Below are 15,707 nucleotides of genomic sequence, written 5' to 3'. Positions count from 1 at the left end.
AGAAAACAGATTGAAATTTTAGTAACTAAATCCTTCTTTGCAAATTAGTCATAGAAATGAAACTAGTGCTTTAATAATGTTTTTAATCCTGCCCAATCTATTCACTAATATGAGAACTTGCTGAAGAATTGAGCAGTATACTGTAACCTATTAGACATAGACTCTCACTATTGGGTTGACATTCACTAAAATTTACAATTATGTCAAAGTAGGATTTTATAGTAAAGTTTTCTTTGCTCTAGCCAAATTTTAATCTAAACTATTGGGGAAAATTCTGCACTCATCCAGTGCATCTGCATGCTTTTGACTAGTTAACATGTTAATCAAGAAAAGAGCTATGCTGTCCAACTATTAAATAAGTTATTTGGAAGAGAAAAGAAATTTGTCGACGAATGTGTGAGTGAAATGTTTCCAAGAAATTATAAATGGACTCTATTTTAGTTCTCTCCTATTACGAATGACAGGTTTAACATTCTTAGAAACCTTAAGAATATAATAACATCTTTAAAAGCCTCTAGGGATTATTGTACATTAATGTATCAGTCAGTAAATTATTTAGCTAAAAATTAATCTTCCTAAACAGATTTCCATCCCTCTTCAATTTGAAAGCTAAACTTCTGAGTCTCCACTTCAGCAACTTCATATCTGAAGAGCCTACATCTGTAAAAACATTTCAAATGAAAACACTAAGACAACCCCCAGAGAAGCAAATAAAATGGGAATTAAGTATATAGCAGCCTTTCTACAGTTACATTCCTAACAATAGCAGATTCTAATTTGATGCCAAACAGAGGTTATATAACAAAATCAGTGAGCAATCTAGTTCTTTTAGTTTCAGTAGAACATTTAGGTACTTCGGCAGTTCTGTCTCTATTTCCCCATTTATGCCAATATGGATGGATTACGTGTCTCCAAGACCTGGAAGCAGAGGGCACATTAGCTAGGAAGAAGCATGATCGTACACTAGAGCAAGTGGCAGAAAAAGGGTACGATGAAACGTCTAGGCTCCAAGGGATATGCTGTTAATACAATTGCCAAAACACAAACGTCTAAGAGATTTAAATTTTCAAATCATAATTTAAAATTACTCAGCCAGACTTTAACAGGCTTACACAAACCACTTTACTGGTTAATAAGACCACTAACTGACAGTAAGACAACCTACCACCAAAAAAAGACACTAAGCTAGTAGTGTCTTTACTATACTAGTAATATGTTTTGGGGTTTTTTTTGGTTTTGTTTTGTTTTGTTTTTTAAATTCTCACTCCAATTTACATCCATGGTCTGGACTATCTCTTAAATTTTAAAAACCAATTTTTTTTTTCTAAATTGTCATTAAAGATAACAAGACATAATTTTATAAAACATGAAGGCATTATAATTCTAAGTTTCGAGGAGTCTCCAACTTATCTTTAGAACTCAGGATTTAAATGTAGCCATTAGTTTTCACTCATTTCAGGTTTTGGTAAAGGTGCTATAAACATTTAAGGAAGTACCTTTGATCCATTTCTACAATCAAAGAATGACAAGATATTATCTTCAGAAATGACTTGACAAGTGACTCTTGTGCAGAAAACTTTCAGCATGAGAACACTGGGTAAGCAGATTTGAGGCACAGTTTGAAGCAAACTTTTAAATTGTGGTAAAATATATAGAACATAAAATGTACCATCTTAATTATTTTCAAGTGTACTATTCAGTGGAATTATTCACAATGTGTGCAACTATTTCCATTATCCATAATCCAGAGCTTTTTCACCATCCCAAACAGAAACTCTGATCCCATTGAACAGTAATTCCCGCTTCCTCTTTTCCCCTAGTTCCTTTCAGCCCCAGGTAACCACTAGTCTACTTTCTACGTCTATGAATTTAAAGCAAGCTTTTTTTTTTTTTTTTTTTTTTTTTTAAAGCGAAAAACAACCCAACAAACAGAACTCCTCCACTTCTACAGGGCCTGGGCAGTCAGACCACAAGTTCATAAAGCTGTCAGTGAGGCCATGGGGTCCTATTTTTCCCTGCATTTCAGCGGTCACATTTTTTTACATCTATTTTGACAGGTAGATCATACACAATCTTTTCATTTCTTTATGAATTTAGCAAATATTATCTGAGTGCCTACATATGGCCGGCACTCTCTTAGTTCCGGAAGAAACTAAGACAGACCTGATCGCTGCCCTCGCAGACCTCACATTCTGGTTGACACTGCTTCATTTTATCCCCAAACTCTGAAAAGCATGGAAGTGTGTGCAATTTTGATGAGATACCGATGATATGTGTCAATAACCCCATTTTCAGCATCAGAATTGCTAGAACATTATCCACTTTTCACTGTTATATTTGGTCAGTGCTTTAGAGGTGATAGATAGAAGAAAGTTGAACTCTTTTCCCAATGGATGACTATTATGATGAATATTATGCCCTTATGTTGGTTTTCTGAATCTCCATATCATTTAATTCAACATCCGATAAAACATATAGAAACTAGTGATAGTTTAAGTTTTCTAATATTTTCTATTTTCAATATCCAATTTGGGATTCCATTATATGAAATGTCCAGAATAGGCAAATCCAAAGGGACTGAAAGATTAGTGGTTGTTAGGGGCTGGGATAGAAGGGAATGAGGAGTGACTGCTAATAGGTACAGGGTTTCTTTTTGGGGTGATAAAAATGTATAAAATAGTGGTGATAGTTGTACAACCTTGTGACTATATCAAACACTGAACTGTATACTTTAAAATGGTGATTTTATGATGTGTGAATTATATCAATTTTAAAAATAAAAAATTTAGGAATTCAATCAAGTTAGACAACAAGGTAGTGAGAACACATCTTTTAAGTCCATAAATAGCTACCAGAGGGCCCTTCCTACAAACTGTAAAAAACAGGTCGGTCCATTCTGAAGTGGCTGCAAACAAGCAATATATGCTGGGGCAATCTGTGAACTCAGATTCAGGATGGGCAGCATCTGGACAGGAAGTAGAGGAGAAAATCATCTGGTCAGACGAGACTGTCTCCCCATCAGCAGAGGCCCTAATACGTCCTTAAACCACACTCAAACTCCCACATATGCTTGACGCAACAGGAATTCAGGTACAGATAGAAATTACCAGGATTTATCTGCAAGGGAACTCCTATGTTTATACAGACATGGTATTAGATATACCTGGTAGACATTACACACCCCTCCTATGCAGTACATGCCTGCATTAACATGGAAACTAGACTTTTTCCATGAAAAAAACAGAAATTTTAAAGGTAAATCTGATTTCACCTTAAAATATTTGATATTTTCCTGTTATTGGAAACTTATTCACCCACCCATGCCTGCACCCACTCACTGATTTATCTACTGTGGTCATACTCATTAACTCCTAGGCAAAATCAGTGTAAAAACATTTGATGCCACTTACAAATGGAATGGTTATTGCTAAAAGGACTACAAAAGAGAGTTAAGATTTTAGACTCCCCTAGTTGTAAGACAAAAAATAGTATGTAAACACTTGAGAAAAAAAGAGTCATTTGAAATAGGAAAACCCGAACACTTCGCCAACTCTGTTTAGAAAAAAAAGAACTCAGGCTGCTCAAGAACTCAGAGATGCACACAATTATGATTTTATTTGTTAAATTACAATAGCCAAAAGAGCTTTACAGAAGGGAAAATAAAATACACATCCATTTTAGAAAAGCCCTTTTTGTTTCTCTAAATCAGAGGCCCCCTCTAGTGTTTGAAAGCAGTCTCAGGCAACACACAATGCAATTGCAGTAAACAGTCACAGCATTTTACCCCAGACCTTTCAAAACAAAAGGCATGCTTCTGTTCCATTCAAGTGGCACAAAAATCAATGAGAGAAAAATAGCTAATCATAATTAATATTGCAAATTCCTGCTATGATTCACAGATTCATTATCCTCTCATTCAGTAATTTATTTATTATTTACTGCTGGGTTATTTTTTAGAAGATTAATACTCTGTTAATAAGGAAAAAAATAAAAGCATAGGGACTTTAATTTCCCTAATAAGAAATATATCTCATTTAAAATGACAGAAAATTAATGTTACCATATATCCTACTCTGCTTTGATGGAAGTTATTGGTAACTTCCTAAAGTATATACTTAATTATATTTGGAAATCAGAACTTTTTAAAGTACATATATTTTGAAATTCAACCTAATCTGTGACTTTGCTAAAACTTTTTCAGTACTCTGTAAAAGGAGGTGGGAAGCGTTGCTTTGAGGACAAATGTTGGCTCTGAAGAATATGATATAAAGGAACTCTTAGAGTTTATACAGACATGGCACTGAATAAATTCAATGACTGAATCTCGTGCACTTTGAAAAAGATTGAATGAAATTAGGGGGAGTAAAAAATAGTTGATTTTCACTCTATTTTTTCAGCTAACGTCTTTATGTGTCTGTTTCCATGTTCTATTACAGAGGGTTTAAGCTGACAGCTAGTGTTACTATAACTGGAAAATAAAAACAAATCTCTAATTTTAACAAAATAAAACAATGCAAACTTGAGGAAGAAACCAACAGAGAAAACTATATTAAGCTAATACTTCATGTTCTTAAAAGTTATAAGTACACTGAGAATTTGAAAATTCAATAGCTCTTGAAACAAATTTAATCTGTATTAACTTTATTTAAACAAATGACCAATTTGTCACCCAACATGTCATATGGCTTCTCTGCACTGATCTTGCTTTGTTTTCAAACTTGTCACTTGCAAATATTATAAGAAAAAAAGGTCATCTAAAATGAGTTAAACTGGTTACAATTGGTCTCAACTTTTAAAAATTTACATTCAAATGGAATAGGACGCAGCATTTTTAAAGTGCAAGATATACTCTTTTGGCTCAACATGAAATACTATAGAACTGGAAATTACCGCAGTCATTTCTCCTACAACTAACTTAATGAAAAGCTGTTTTGAAAGTTAGCCATCAGATTATAAACTATGAAAAACACTGAAAAGTCATTTAAAATGAGTATATAAAATGCAAATTACAAATAAAACCAGTGTGGGAGAGGTAGCATAAAGTAAATAAGATCAAATAAATACTATACAATAACATACAAAATTTTGCTTATAAAAAATTGAAAATACCATTTTAAAACATCCATTTTCCTCACTTTTGAAGGTTTTACAAAGAAATTAAAATTTAGAGTCTCTATAAAGCTCTTCCAAATGTTATTAATTACTGGCATTGCTTTTTGCCAAAATCTCTCTGATCTGTCGGTCGAGTTCACTTATTATTCGATCCTCGTGATTATACACACCCGTTCTCATCAAAGTATCCCTTTCTTCTATTAGGCGAGTCAAATAATCATCCAAGCCTTCTTCCAATACACTGCCATGGGGACCATCCTTTTTTCCACTTGCAATCTCTCTGGAATCCTGGTATTGTTTTTGCTCTTGTTGCCTTAACCTGAGAAGTCAAGAACAAATGCCACTCTAGCAACTGTGTTGGTTTTCTTAACGTCACTATTTAAAAACAAAATGATTCAATGGCAAAATAAGGTTTCAGTAATATTTTCAGGAAGAAAACAAAAACAATGTTCCACTTGGCTAGTCAACAGTCTGCACATTTATAAAAGGCAACTTTAAAAACAATACTTGTTTTTCTAATTACAAAATACATGAAAACTAGATATTTTGGAGCTATGTAAAGAAGAAAATAAAAATCATCTGTAATGTGATCCCAATTTGAGTAACATTTCTCTGTATTTCTTTTCAAGTTTAAAAAATGCATATATGTACTTAAAGTATGTATGTTGAAAAACTTAATGATACTACATATGCAATTCTGTATACTACTTTTCTCATTTATATAGTTTTTTTATATCATTAAATGTTCTTCTAAATTGTTTTATAATATTCCATCATTTGGGGTATCATCATTTCATCATCCTTTATTATTGATCTTTAGGTTGCTCGTTTTTAAACCTTTGTTGTTGCTGTTTTGAACATATTTTAAAAAATTCATTCAACAAACATTTACTTGTGCCAAACAAGTTTTGGGGATACAGAAGTGAACCAAGAAAATTCCCTGCTATTATGGAGTTGTATCTCTAAGTATTTGTAGAAAGTGAAATTCTATATGTATGTGTGGTTCAAAGGGCATATGCATGTTAAGGTTTTGTATGGATATCTTCAAGTTATGTTTGTTATAATCTCATTTGGGGATGAGAAAAGGAGAGTAGATGCTGACCTGCGATTTGGGTATTTCCAATAGAATACTGTTGATCAAACTGTCTTGAAAATGGAGCAGTAATAATAATACTTAGTATATTTTGTTTGTTTGAGACAAGGTCTTACTCTGTCGCCTAGGCTGGAGTGCAGTGGTGTGATCACAGCTCACTGCAGCCTCGACCTCCTGGGCTCAATGGATCTGCCCACCTCAGCCTCCCGAGTAGCTGGGACTATAGGCCATGCCACCACGCCCAGCTAATTTGTGTGTGTGTGTGTGTGAGAGATACATATATATATATGTGTGTGTGTGTATATATATATATAGTTTTGTAGAGACGGCATTTCACTATGTTTTCCAGGCTAGTCTCAAACTCCTGGGCTCAAGTAATCCACTTGCCTCGGCCTCCCAAAGTACTGGGATTACAGGTGTGAGCCACTGTACATGGCCTACTTACTAAGTGATAATAACACTAAGTTTGGATATGGAATATGTTTAATGTAGAACGTACAATTAAGATATAATTTTGGCTGGGCACGGCGGCTCATGCCTGTAATCCCAGCACTTTGGGAGGCCGAGGCAAGCGGATCACCTGAGGTCGGGAGTTCAAGACCAGCCTGACCAACATGGAGAAACTCCATCTCTACTAAAAATACAAAATTAGCCGGGCGTGGTGGTACATGCCTGTAATCCCAGCTACTTGGGAGGCTGAGGCAGGAGAATCACTTGAACCCGGGAGGCTGAGGCTACAGTGAGCCAAGATCGGCCATTGCACTCCAGCCAGGGCAACAAGAGTAAAACTCTGTCTCGGACAAAAAAAAAAAAAATATATATATATATATATATATAATTTTATATTTTTCTATATTAGTGGCTACAAAAGTATTTTAATTTGCAACGATTCTGATATTTTGTCTTGATTGTAAGACAAAGCAGTTGCATCTAAGTTCCTCCCTTTGAGACTGGCTTTTCTATGGCTTATTTCCACTGAAGACTAAGTCCATTTCTAAATTTACACACAGGATGAGAGAGAGGGAGAAAGAGCAGTGAGGAACAAGTCCTGCTCTCACAGACCAGGATGGCCCCAGAGAGTACATGACTGTTGGCAGAACACACTTTCATTTGTTCAGATGACCCGCTGAAACATGAAACTCCTATAATTCCTCACAAAAAAAAGGAAACTACAGTCCAAGAAGGATACCAAATGTCTTTACCTATTCTAAAACAAAAAGCCTAAACAGTGCAGGGCACTGTACTCTGGGACCTGGGTGGGAAATGGAGTGGTTAGTGAGACACTGGTACCAAGTCTTTCCATGGAATTTGAGTGATTCATGTGGATAAGGAAGGGCAGATTTCTGAATCGTCGTTTCTCCTACGCTAATTCTTATAGCTGTCTTGGAGGATAGGGTCCTCTAGGTAAATTAATGCACACAATGCCAAACTATGTACCAGAAAGTTTAACCATCTTCCTTCTGTGTATCATCTGTCTGATAGATCATCTCTACCAAATCTTTGCTAAAATGCAATTATCAGTCATGATCACAATAGAATTTTAGAACCTGATGGCTGAAGAAGCCCATAAAGTTGTTAAAGAAAACTTTTAGAACATTCCTGACAACTGCTATTCTGGACTCTACAAGCACACTCCCTGCCACTAGGAACATATTACTTTGTAGAACTGCTCTAACTTAGAAAGTTCCTTCTTGTATTGAACTCGGTATGCCTCTTTATATTTTCAATAATTGGCTATGATATTGCCTAAGAGGAGAAGCCCGCTTACTTCTTCTTAATATGGTAGCTCTTCAGATATGTGAAGACAGTTACCTACCACTTTGCTCAAGAGTTCTTCAAGTTCAATATCCCTCACTCTCTTAACGACTTCTTGGATGGCATGATATATTGCCTCTTTACTGTCCTGGTCACATTCCACTGGAAGCTCTCTAGGTAGCTGATTTCCCTTAAAGTGTGCTGCACAGTGGTAAGAACACCCCAGAGGTGATTTACCAGTACTGAATAACCAACACTACTTCTATGAATGACCCAAACTGCACTGACTCTTTGGTAGCCAAATCACACCATTATTAGTGGCCACAGAAGTCCTCCTAGGCTTCTACACATCACCTGTTTTATGTCTTATCTATCACTTAAGTGATTTTTCTTATAGCTTGTACAGAGGACTCTGCTTTTGTCTCTAATATATTTAATCTTATTGGTTTCAGTTTTCTCAGAATCCTAGTTTATTAAGGCATTAGTAAGACTGTGAATGATCTACAGATTTGATAGGCAACATGGATATCTTTAACCCACCAAATCAGTGCTTAGCAAACAGCAGGAGCTAAACATATATTTGCTAAACTGGAACCAAGAAAGTGCTATATATGACAGCAAAATTTTGGAAGGCAAGGATATTATAATTCATTAAGTTGTAATGTCTTGCAAGTCTACAACATGGTAGATACTAAATAAATATTTCCTGAATAAATGAGAATAAAAGTACCACAGATTGAACCCTGTTAAGCATGGTACTTGGAGCTGACCTTTTACAACTGGTATTTCTTCAATTATCTTTTAAATAGAGTTATTTAATTCAGCTAGGAACCCACTTAATATAGTGACCACATTTTTCTCCACTTCATACATGGAGATATAATAAGATACTGTGTTAAATGTAATGTGTATGCTCTGAACTGTGTCCCTGCCAAATTCAGATGTTGAACCCCTAACCTCCAATGTGATGGTATTTGGAGATGGACCTTTGGGAGATAATCAGGTTTAGATGAGGCCATGAGGGTGAACTCTCATCATGGGATTAGTGCTCTCCTAAGAAGAGACACCAGAGAGAGGACACAGCGAGAAGGTGGCCCTCTAAAACCAACCACACTGGCACCATGATCTTTGACTTCTAGCCTCTAGTACTGTGAGAAAATAAATTTCTGTTTACCCAGTCTATGGTATATTTTTTAACCAGTCCAAGTTAACTAAAACTACACTTTGCTCAAACAAAAATATACTAGACCCTTGATAAACTAAGCCAAAAAGTCTTCCCCCAAAACTACCCTCCAAAAAAACTAGAATTCATTTTTATGCTGCTTCCTAGTAATTACTTTTCTAACATGAAACACCGTTGAAGTTGTGATTAAGATGAACAGAGCACTACAGAGAAGCCCAGTGTAGCATGGTAGTTAAAAATGCAATCTCTGGAATCAGATTTGAACTCTGGCTCCATGATTTACTAGCTACATGACCTTGAATAATGTGTTTAAGCTCTGTCTTTAATCTTCAATCTCTTCATCTTGAAATTGGTGAAAATATCTTCCTCACAAAGTAGCTTTGAAGATTTAAAAAAAAAAGAGCTGGGCAATACAAGACATTTAAAACAGTTCCTGGCACAAAGTAAGGGCTCATTAAGAGCTATTGTTACAGATATTAATAATATGACTAAATTTGAAATTTCTTATACTTTATGTAAGTCAAGACTCAGTTCAATAGTAGCAATAATCCTGAAATCACCACATAAAAATAAATTTTAAAGTAGTAATGCTATAAATGGAAACACAAGAGCTGAATGGACTTGCCACAGCTGTATTCATAGCAAAAAAAAAAAAAAAAAAAGGTTTAATAGTCTTTGGCATAGATTTTCTTTTCTTTCTTTTTAAATTTGACACAAGGCCTCACTCTGTCACTCAAGCTGGAGTGCAGTGTGGCGTGACCACAGCTCACTGCAGCCCAGAACTCCTGGGCTCAAACGATCCTCCCACCATCCACTCAAAGTGTTAGGATTACAGGAATGAGCCACAGTACCCAGCTAGCATAGATTTTCTATTGTATATGTCTGCTACATTTTCTATATTTTTATATATGATCTACTTTATCCTTGAAAGACCTGAAGTTGTACCTTCCCTGAACCAAACTTTGGTTTTTGAAAGAAACACTCTTTTAGTTATTATACCTGTTCAATTCATTTCTTATATCCAACAATTCTTGTCGCTCAGTTTTTACTGTATCTTTTTCCTCAGCAGCCAGGTAACGTAGTCTCATCTGTTCCAATTCTTCCTGCTGTTTTTTAAGACGAGCCATTTGACTTTCTTGTTCCCTCTTGAAAGAAACAAAGAAACAAGCCATATCCTTAATATTAGGAACAAATATTTCATATGACTTTGACTTGTGATTATAATCCTATTTGACAACACCCATGATATAGCCACACACTGCCAATTCTTTTTTTTTTTTTAAGAACAGAATCTCACTGTGTTGCCCAGGCTGGAGTGCACTGGCTAGTCACAGGAGCAATGAAGCACACTAAAGCCACAGACTACTAGGTTCAAGCAATCCTCCTGCTTCGGCCTCTGGGCCCAAGTAGGAGTACCTGGGCCCAAGGTGTGTGCCCACCCTTGCACTGCTGATTTTATGAGTTATATATTATCCAGAAAATACCCAGGTAAGTTTTCTCTAAACACTCTCTTACTTCTCTTTTACTATAAGTCATAATCCTTCAATCAGTGATTGATATTAGCTGACCATCACAGGACAATAGATGTTGAAGGCAAGAAAGAGGCTGCTGTCAATACAATGAACTGCTAAAAGACTAGTGGTAAGAGCAGCATCTGAGAAAATCGTTATACAAAGATGTACCTAGAAAAATTCATTAACTGTCCCTGTACAAATCCCTAATTCCACTCCTACTTCAGTAAATATGCCTTTCCACTCTGTTCTCCAGACTCATACAAAACCTATGCACATATGTTTTTAAACAAAAATGAAAACAAACAATACATTCTAGTTTGCATTTTGAAAAAAGTTTAACAATTCTTTAAGTCAATAGATAAAGTCTTAAAATAAATGAGTAACATTCCACATAATGCATATTCCATGACTTATTCAACCACTTTCTCAATAACAGACACTTTTGTTACTACAAACACTGCTGTAATAGGACACCCTGTCATCTATCACACAGGTTAGCTCAGGAATCCTTAAGTCATTTTCTTTTGTTTAGGACAAAATCCCAGAGTGGGAAAGCTGGGTCAATAGGTTTCTGTTAACTATTTTTTAAAGTATTTGTTGAATTGTAACAAAACAGCAAACTGCCAAATGACAAGATACATTTTGATATATTTTCACAAAGTAGACCACTCACATACTCACCATTCGGAGATCAGACTGCCAGAATCCCAGAAATCTGTGTCTCCTCCCAGTCACTAACCATTCACCCTTTCCCGACGATAACTACTACCCTAATTTTAACACCACAAATAAGTTTTGAATTTAATACAGAATCTGTACAGTATGTATTTGTGTCAGGGTTCTTTCATTTAACATTGTTTTTGAGACTCATTGTTCTATGTAGTTAATCATTTACATTATTATACAGCATTCCACTGAATGAATATACAATTTATTCATTCACTGCTGAAAGACACTGGGCAGTTTCCAGTTTTGAATTATAAATAATGCTGATGTGAAGATTTTATACATGTCTTTTGGAACACACTTGTATGCATTCCTACTGGATATATACATAGGCTTCAAATTGCATGGTCAGAGGATGTAAGAATTAGAACAGCCTTAGTAAATACAGGTTTTAGTATCCCTTATCTGAAATGCTTGGGGCCATAAGTGTTTTGATTTTGAAATATTTGCATATACATAACGAGATATCTTGGGGATGGGACTGTCTAAACATGAAATTCATTTATGCTTCACATACACCTTGTATACACAGCCTGAAAGTAATTTTACACAATGTTTTACACAATGTTTTAAATAATTCTGTGTGAACTGTCACATAAGGTCAGGTGTAGAATTTTCCACTTGTGGCATCCTGTCGGGCTCAAAAAGTTCAGATTTTGAAGCATTTCGGATTAGGGATGTTCAACCTGTATTTCCAAACAGTTTGCAAAGTAGTCATATCAATTCATACTTCCACTTGAGCATTCCAGTGCTTTATATTCTTGCCAACGCTTGGTGATGTCATTTTTTTTTTTTTTTTTTTCATTTTAGCCATTTGACAGGTTACGTAGTAGAATCTCATTGTGATTTTATCTTGCACTATTTAAAGACCAGTGAGGTTGAACACATTTTAATAGTTTTATGACATTTAGGTATCTTTGTTTATAAAGTTCCTATTTAAGCTTTTGGTACTTTACCTGGTTGTCCATCTTCTGTTATTGATGCTTATCCTTTGTCAATTTTATAAATTACAACTATTTGCCAGTAGTCTTTGGCCTGTCTTTTCACTCCTTTAATGTTGTTTTTAATAAAGAGAAGTCCTTGATTTTAACATAGTTCAGATTTTTCTGTTTATTCCTTTTTGGTTAGTGCTCTTTCCTATTTAAGACATTTTTTGCCTGTCTCAGTCTGTTAGATATTCTTTTATGTTACCCTCCTGAAGTTTCACTTTTTCCCCATATAGAGCTCAAACTGACCTAGCAATATTTGCTGAAAAACACCTCTTCTCTTGTTGCTTGGCAGTTATTATTACCTGTCACATATCACCTCCATCCATATATGTATGTTTTTGTTTTTGGATGCTCTGATCTATTTATTCTTGCATTAACACTACACTGTTTTAATTACTTCAACTCTTGTAACAATGTCTTAATATATGATAGTGTAAGTTCCTCTACCTTTGGCTATTCTTCAAAATGATTTTAGCTATTCTTGGCTCTTACATTTTCATATAAATTTCAATTTCTAAGGCTAAAAAAAAACCTGCTGAGATTTTATTATGATTATATTGAATCCACAGATCAATTTGGCCAAAACCAGTGTCTTTAAAATATTGATTTTTAATCAATGAAATGGTTTACCTAATGATGTAGGTCTTAACTTTTAATAATAGTTTACAGTCCTCTATATGCTAAGACTAACATATTTGATTGTACTGCTAGATATTTGATTTTAGATGCTACTGTAAATGATAGAATTTTACAATTTTCATTTCCTAATTACTTTAGTAGACAAATAACACTGATTTTTACATATTGACTTTGTTTCCAGCAAACTTGCTAAACTCACTTATTCCTAATTTCAGATACTTTTTAGCTTTCTAAATACATCCGTGTTACCTGCAAATAAGGGTAGTTTTACTTTCTCCCTTCCAAATGACACACTATTTCTTTTTTTTTTTTGAGACGGAGTCTTGCTCTGTCACCCGGGCTGGAGTGCAGTGGCCGAATGTCAGCTCACTGCAAGCTCCGCCTCCCGGGTTTACGCCATTCTCTTGCCTCAGCCTCCCGAGTAGCTGGGACTACAGGCGCCCGCCACCTCGCCCGGCTAATTTTTTGTATTTTTAGTAGAGACGGGGTTTCACCGTGTTAGCCAGGATGGTCTCGATCTCCTGACCTTGTGATCTGCCCATCTCGGCCTCCCAAAGTGCTGGGATTACAGGCTTGAGCCACCGCGCCCGGCCCACACTATTTCTTTTTCTTGCCCTATTACACTGGCTAGAACACCTCTAATACAATGTTGAAAAGAAATGGTGATAGACGGAATGTTTCTCTCATTTCTGATCTGAGGAAAGTTTCATTATTTTAAGAATGTTTTTTGTAGGCTTTATGTAAAAACTCTACTAGATTAACAAATTTACTGTCTAGTCTTAGTTTGTTAAGGAATATGACTTTTTCTGTAGCTGTTGATATTTTTTTCTCCTTTACTCTTTGAATGTGGTAAATAACCAACCTTGCATTTGCTTAATAAATAAGCTTCGCTGTAATGCTTACAAGTTTAATATCTTAAACTTGTTATCTTTAATGTTTTAAAAGACTGGCCAATTAATTTTGTCCTTGTAGGCTTTTAGGATCAAGGTTATGCTAGTCTCGTTTTAAAAAGGTGAGAAGCGTTTTTCACTTCCCATTTTCTAAAATCTTTGGGTAAGAAGATTAGTGTTATTTCTTCCTAAAATGTTCACTAAAATTCAAGTGTGAAGACATATGGGTCTGGAGCCTTCTTTGTGGGCAGGTTTTTTTTATTACAGATTCAATTTCTCTAATAGCTATAAGACTATTTCTATTTTCCGTGTCTTGGTGTATCCGTTTTGGAAGTTCTTTCTTCAAATTCACATGAAATTGTTCATACTATCCTCTTATCTCTGTAAATGTCTGAGATCTGTAGTCTTGTCTCTTTTTTCGATTCCTGATGTGGATAGTTACTGTCTACTCTTTTTGTCCTTGAATACTTGCTAAGGGGGAGCAGAGGGGTCCTTTCAAAGACATGACTTTTGGCTTTATTGATTTTTATTGTACTTTTCCTCTCAGAAATAATTTCTATTCATCTTATTTCCTTGCTTCCACTTTACTTTCTTCTTGTTCTACTGAGTTTTTGAAAGGAATATTTAGAGAGCAGATTTATTCTTATGTGCTAAACAAAACTGCGGTTATACATTTCCCTCTAAGCACAGCTTTCACTAAATCCCACCCTTTGATGTGTTTTATGTGCACTATTTTTCAGTTCAAAATATTTTCTAATTTTACTGTGGTCTCCAGTTTACCATGGGTTACGAGAAGTATACTACTTAATATTCACTCATTTGGGGACATTTCGTATTATCTTTTTACTTCTAGCTTAATATCACTGTGGTCAGAGAACATATTCTATATTACAATCTTCTGGAATGTGTTGAGAATTGTAATTTAATCTAGCATATAAGCAACTTGGTTAAATGTTCCATGTGCACTAGAAAATAGTGTATATTCTGGACTTTTTGGATGAAGTGTTCTAGAATATACCAATGGTTAGTTGTGTTGCCCAAATCTTCCACATTGTTACTTATTTTCGGTCTGTTTGCACCATCAGTTCTCAGGAGAGTTATGGTAAAATCTTCTATCATTATACATTTACCTATTTCTCTTTTAAGCTCTATTAATTTATCTAATTTGTTGCTGTGTTACCAGGTACAAATGTACAATTGTTGTCATCTTCCAGGTGGATTAACCCCCTTTTATAACTATGAAAACTCCCTTTACCTACAGTAAAATGTCTCTCACCCTAAAGTCTGGTTTGCCTAATATGAAGTATTACTATACCAGCTTTCTCTTAGTATTATTGTAGTATATATTTTCCTTCTGTTAGAATTCAACCATCTTATGTTCTTATATTTAAGGTATCTCTTACAAAGCATATTGTTAACTTTTTAAAATTCAGCTTTTAAATATCTGTCTTTAATGGGAGCATTTGGTCCACTTATATTTAAAGCAATTGGTAATATAGATTTAAATCTTTCCATCTTATGATTTTCTATTCATTCCATCTATTTTATGCGCCTTCTCTCTCCCTTTAATGAAATAATTTGTCATTCAATTTTCACCCTCTATCTTGTTACTAAATAATTTTTAACTCTTCTTTTAGAAATATGTATCCCTCACTTAACAGAATCTAATTAGGACTTTTACATCTTCAGATAATTTAACATACTTTAAACATTTCACTCTCTTCATATTTTTGCACTATTTTTGTTATAACTTTTAATTCTATGTATATTTTAAAGTCAACAAATACTCTTATTGTTTTCCTACAA

General features: G+C 34.9%; 1 protein-coding gene across 3 annotated transcripts in view; it reads right to left on the bottom strand.

The window, feature by feature from the left end:
* Positions 1-3,589: 3,589 nt before the first annotated feature.
* CEP120 (centrosomal protein 120) overlaps positions 3,590-15,707 on the bottom strand; it is a 76,848-nt gene continuing 64,730 nt past the window's right edge. For all 3 annotated transcript variants that reach the window (XM_008014258.3, XM_008014257.3, XM_038008590.2), the window contains 2 exons: positions 10,143-10,288; positions 3,590-5,431 (listed from right to left, as the gene is read on the bottom strand). In XM_008014258.3, the coding sequence (XP_008012449.1) occupies positions 5,197-5,431; positions 10,143-10,288 (381 nt within the window). In that variant the 3' untranslated portion in view covers positions 3,590-5,196. The remainder of the gene's footprint in view (positions 5,432-10,142; positions 10,289-15,707) is intronic.

Source organism: Chlorocebus sabaeus, chromosome 23 (genome assembly GCF_047675955.1).
Source record: "Chlorocebus sabaeus isolate Y175 chromosome 23, mChlSab1.0.hap1, whole genome shotgun sequence".
Classification (NCBI taxonomy): Eukaryota; Metazoa; Chordata; class Mammalia; order Primates; family Cercopithecidae; genus Chlorocebus; species Chlorocebus sabaeus.
Note: the sequence above shows the minus strand (reverse complement) of the source record. Positions and strands in the feature narration are given on the sequence as shown.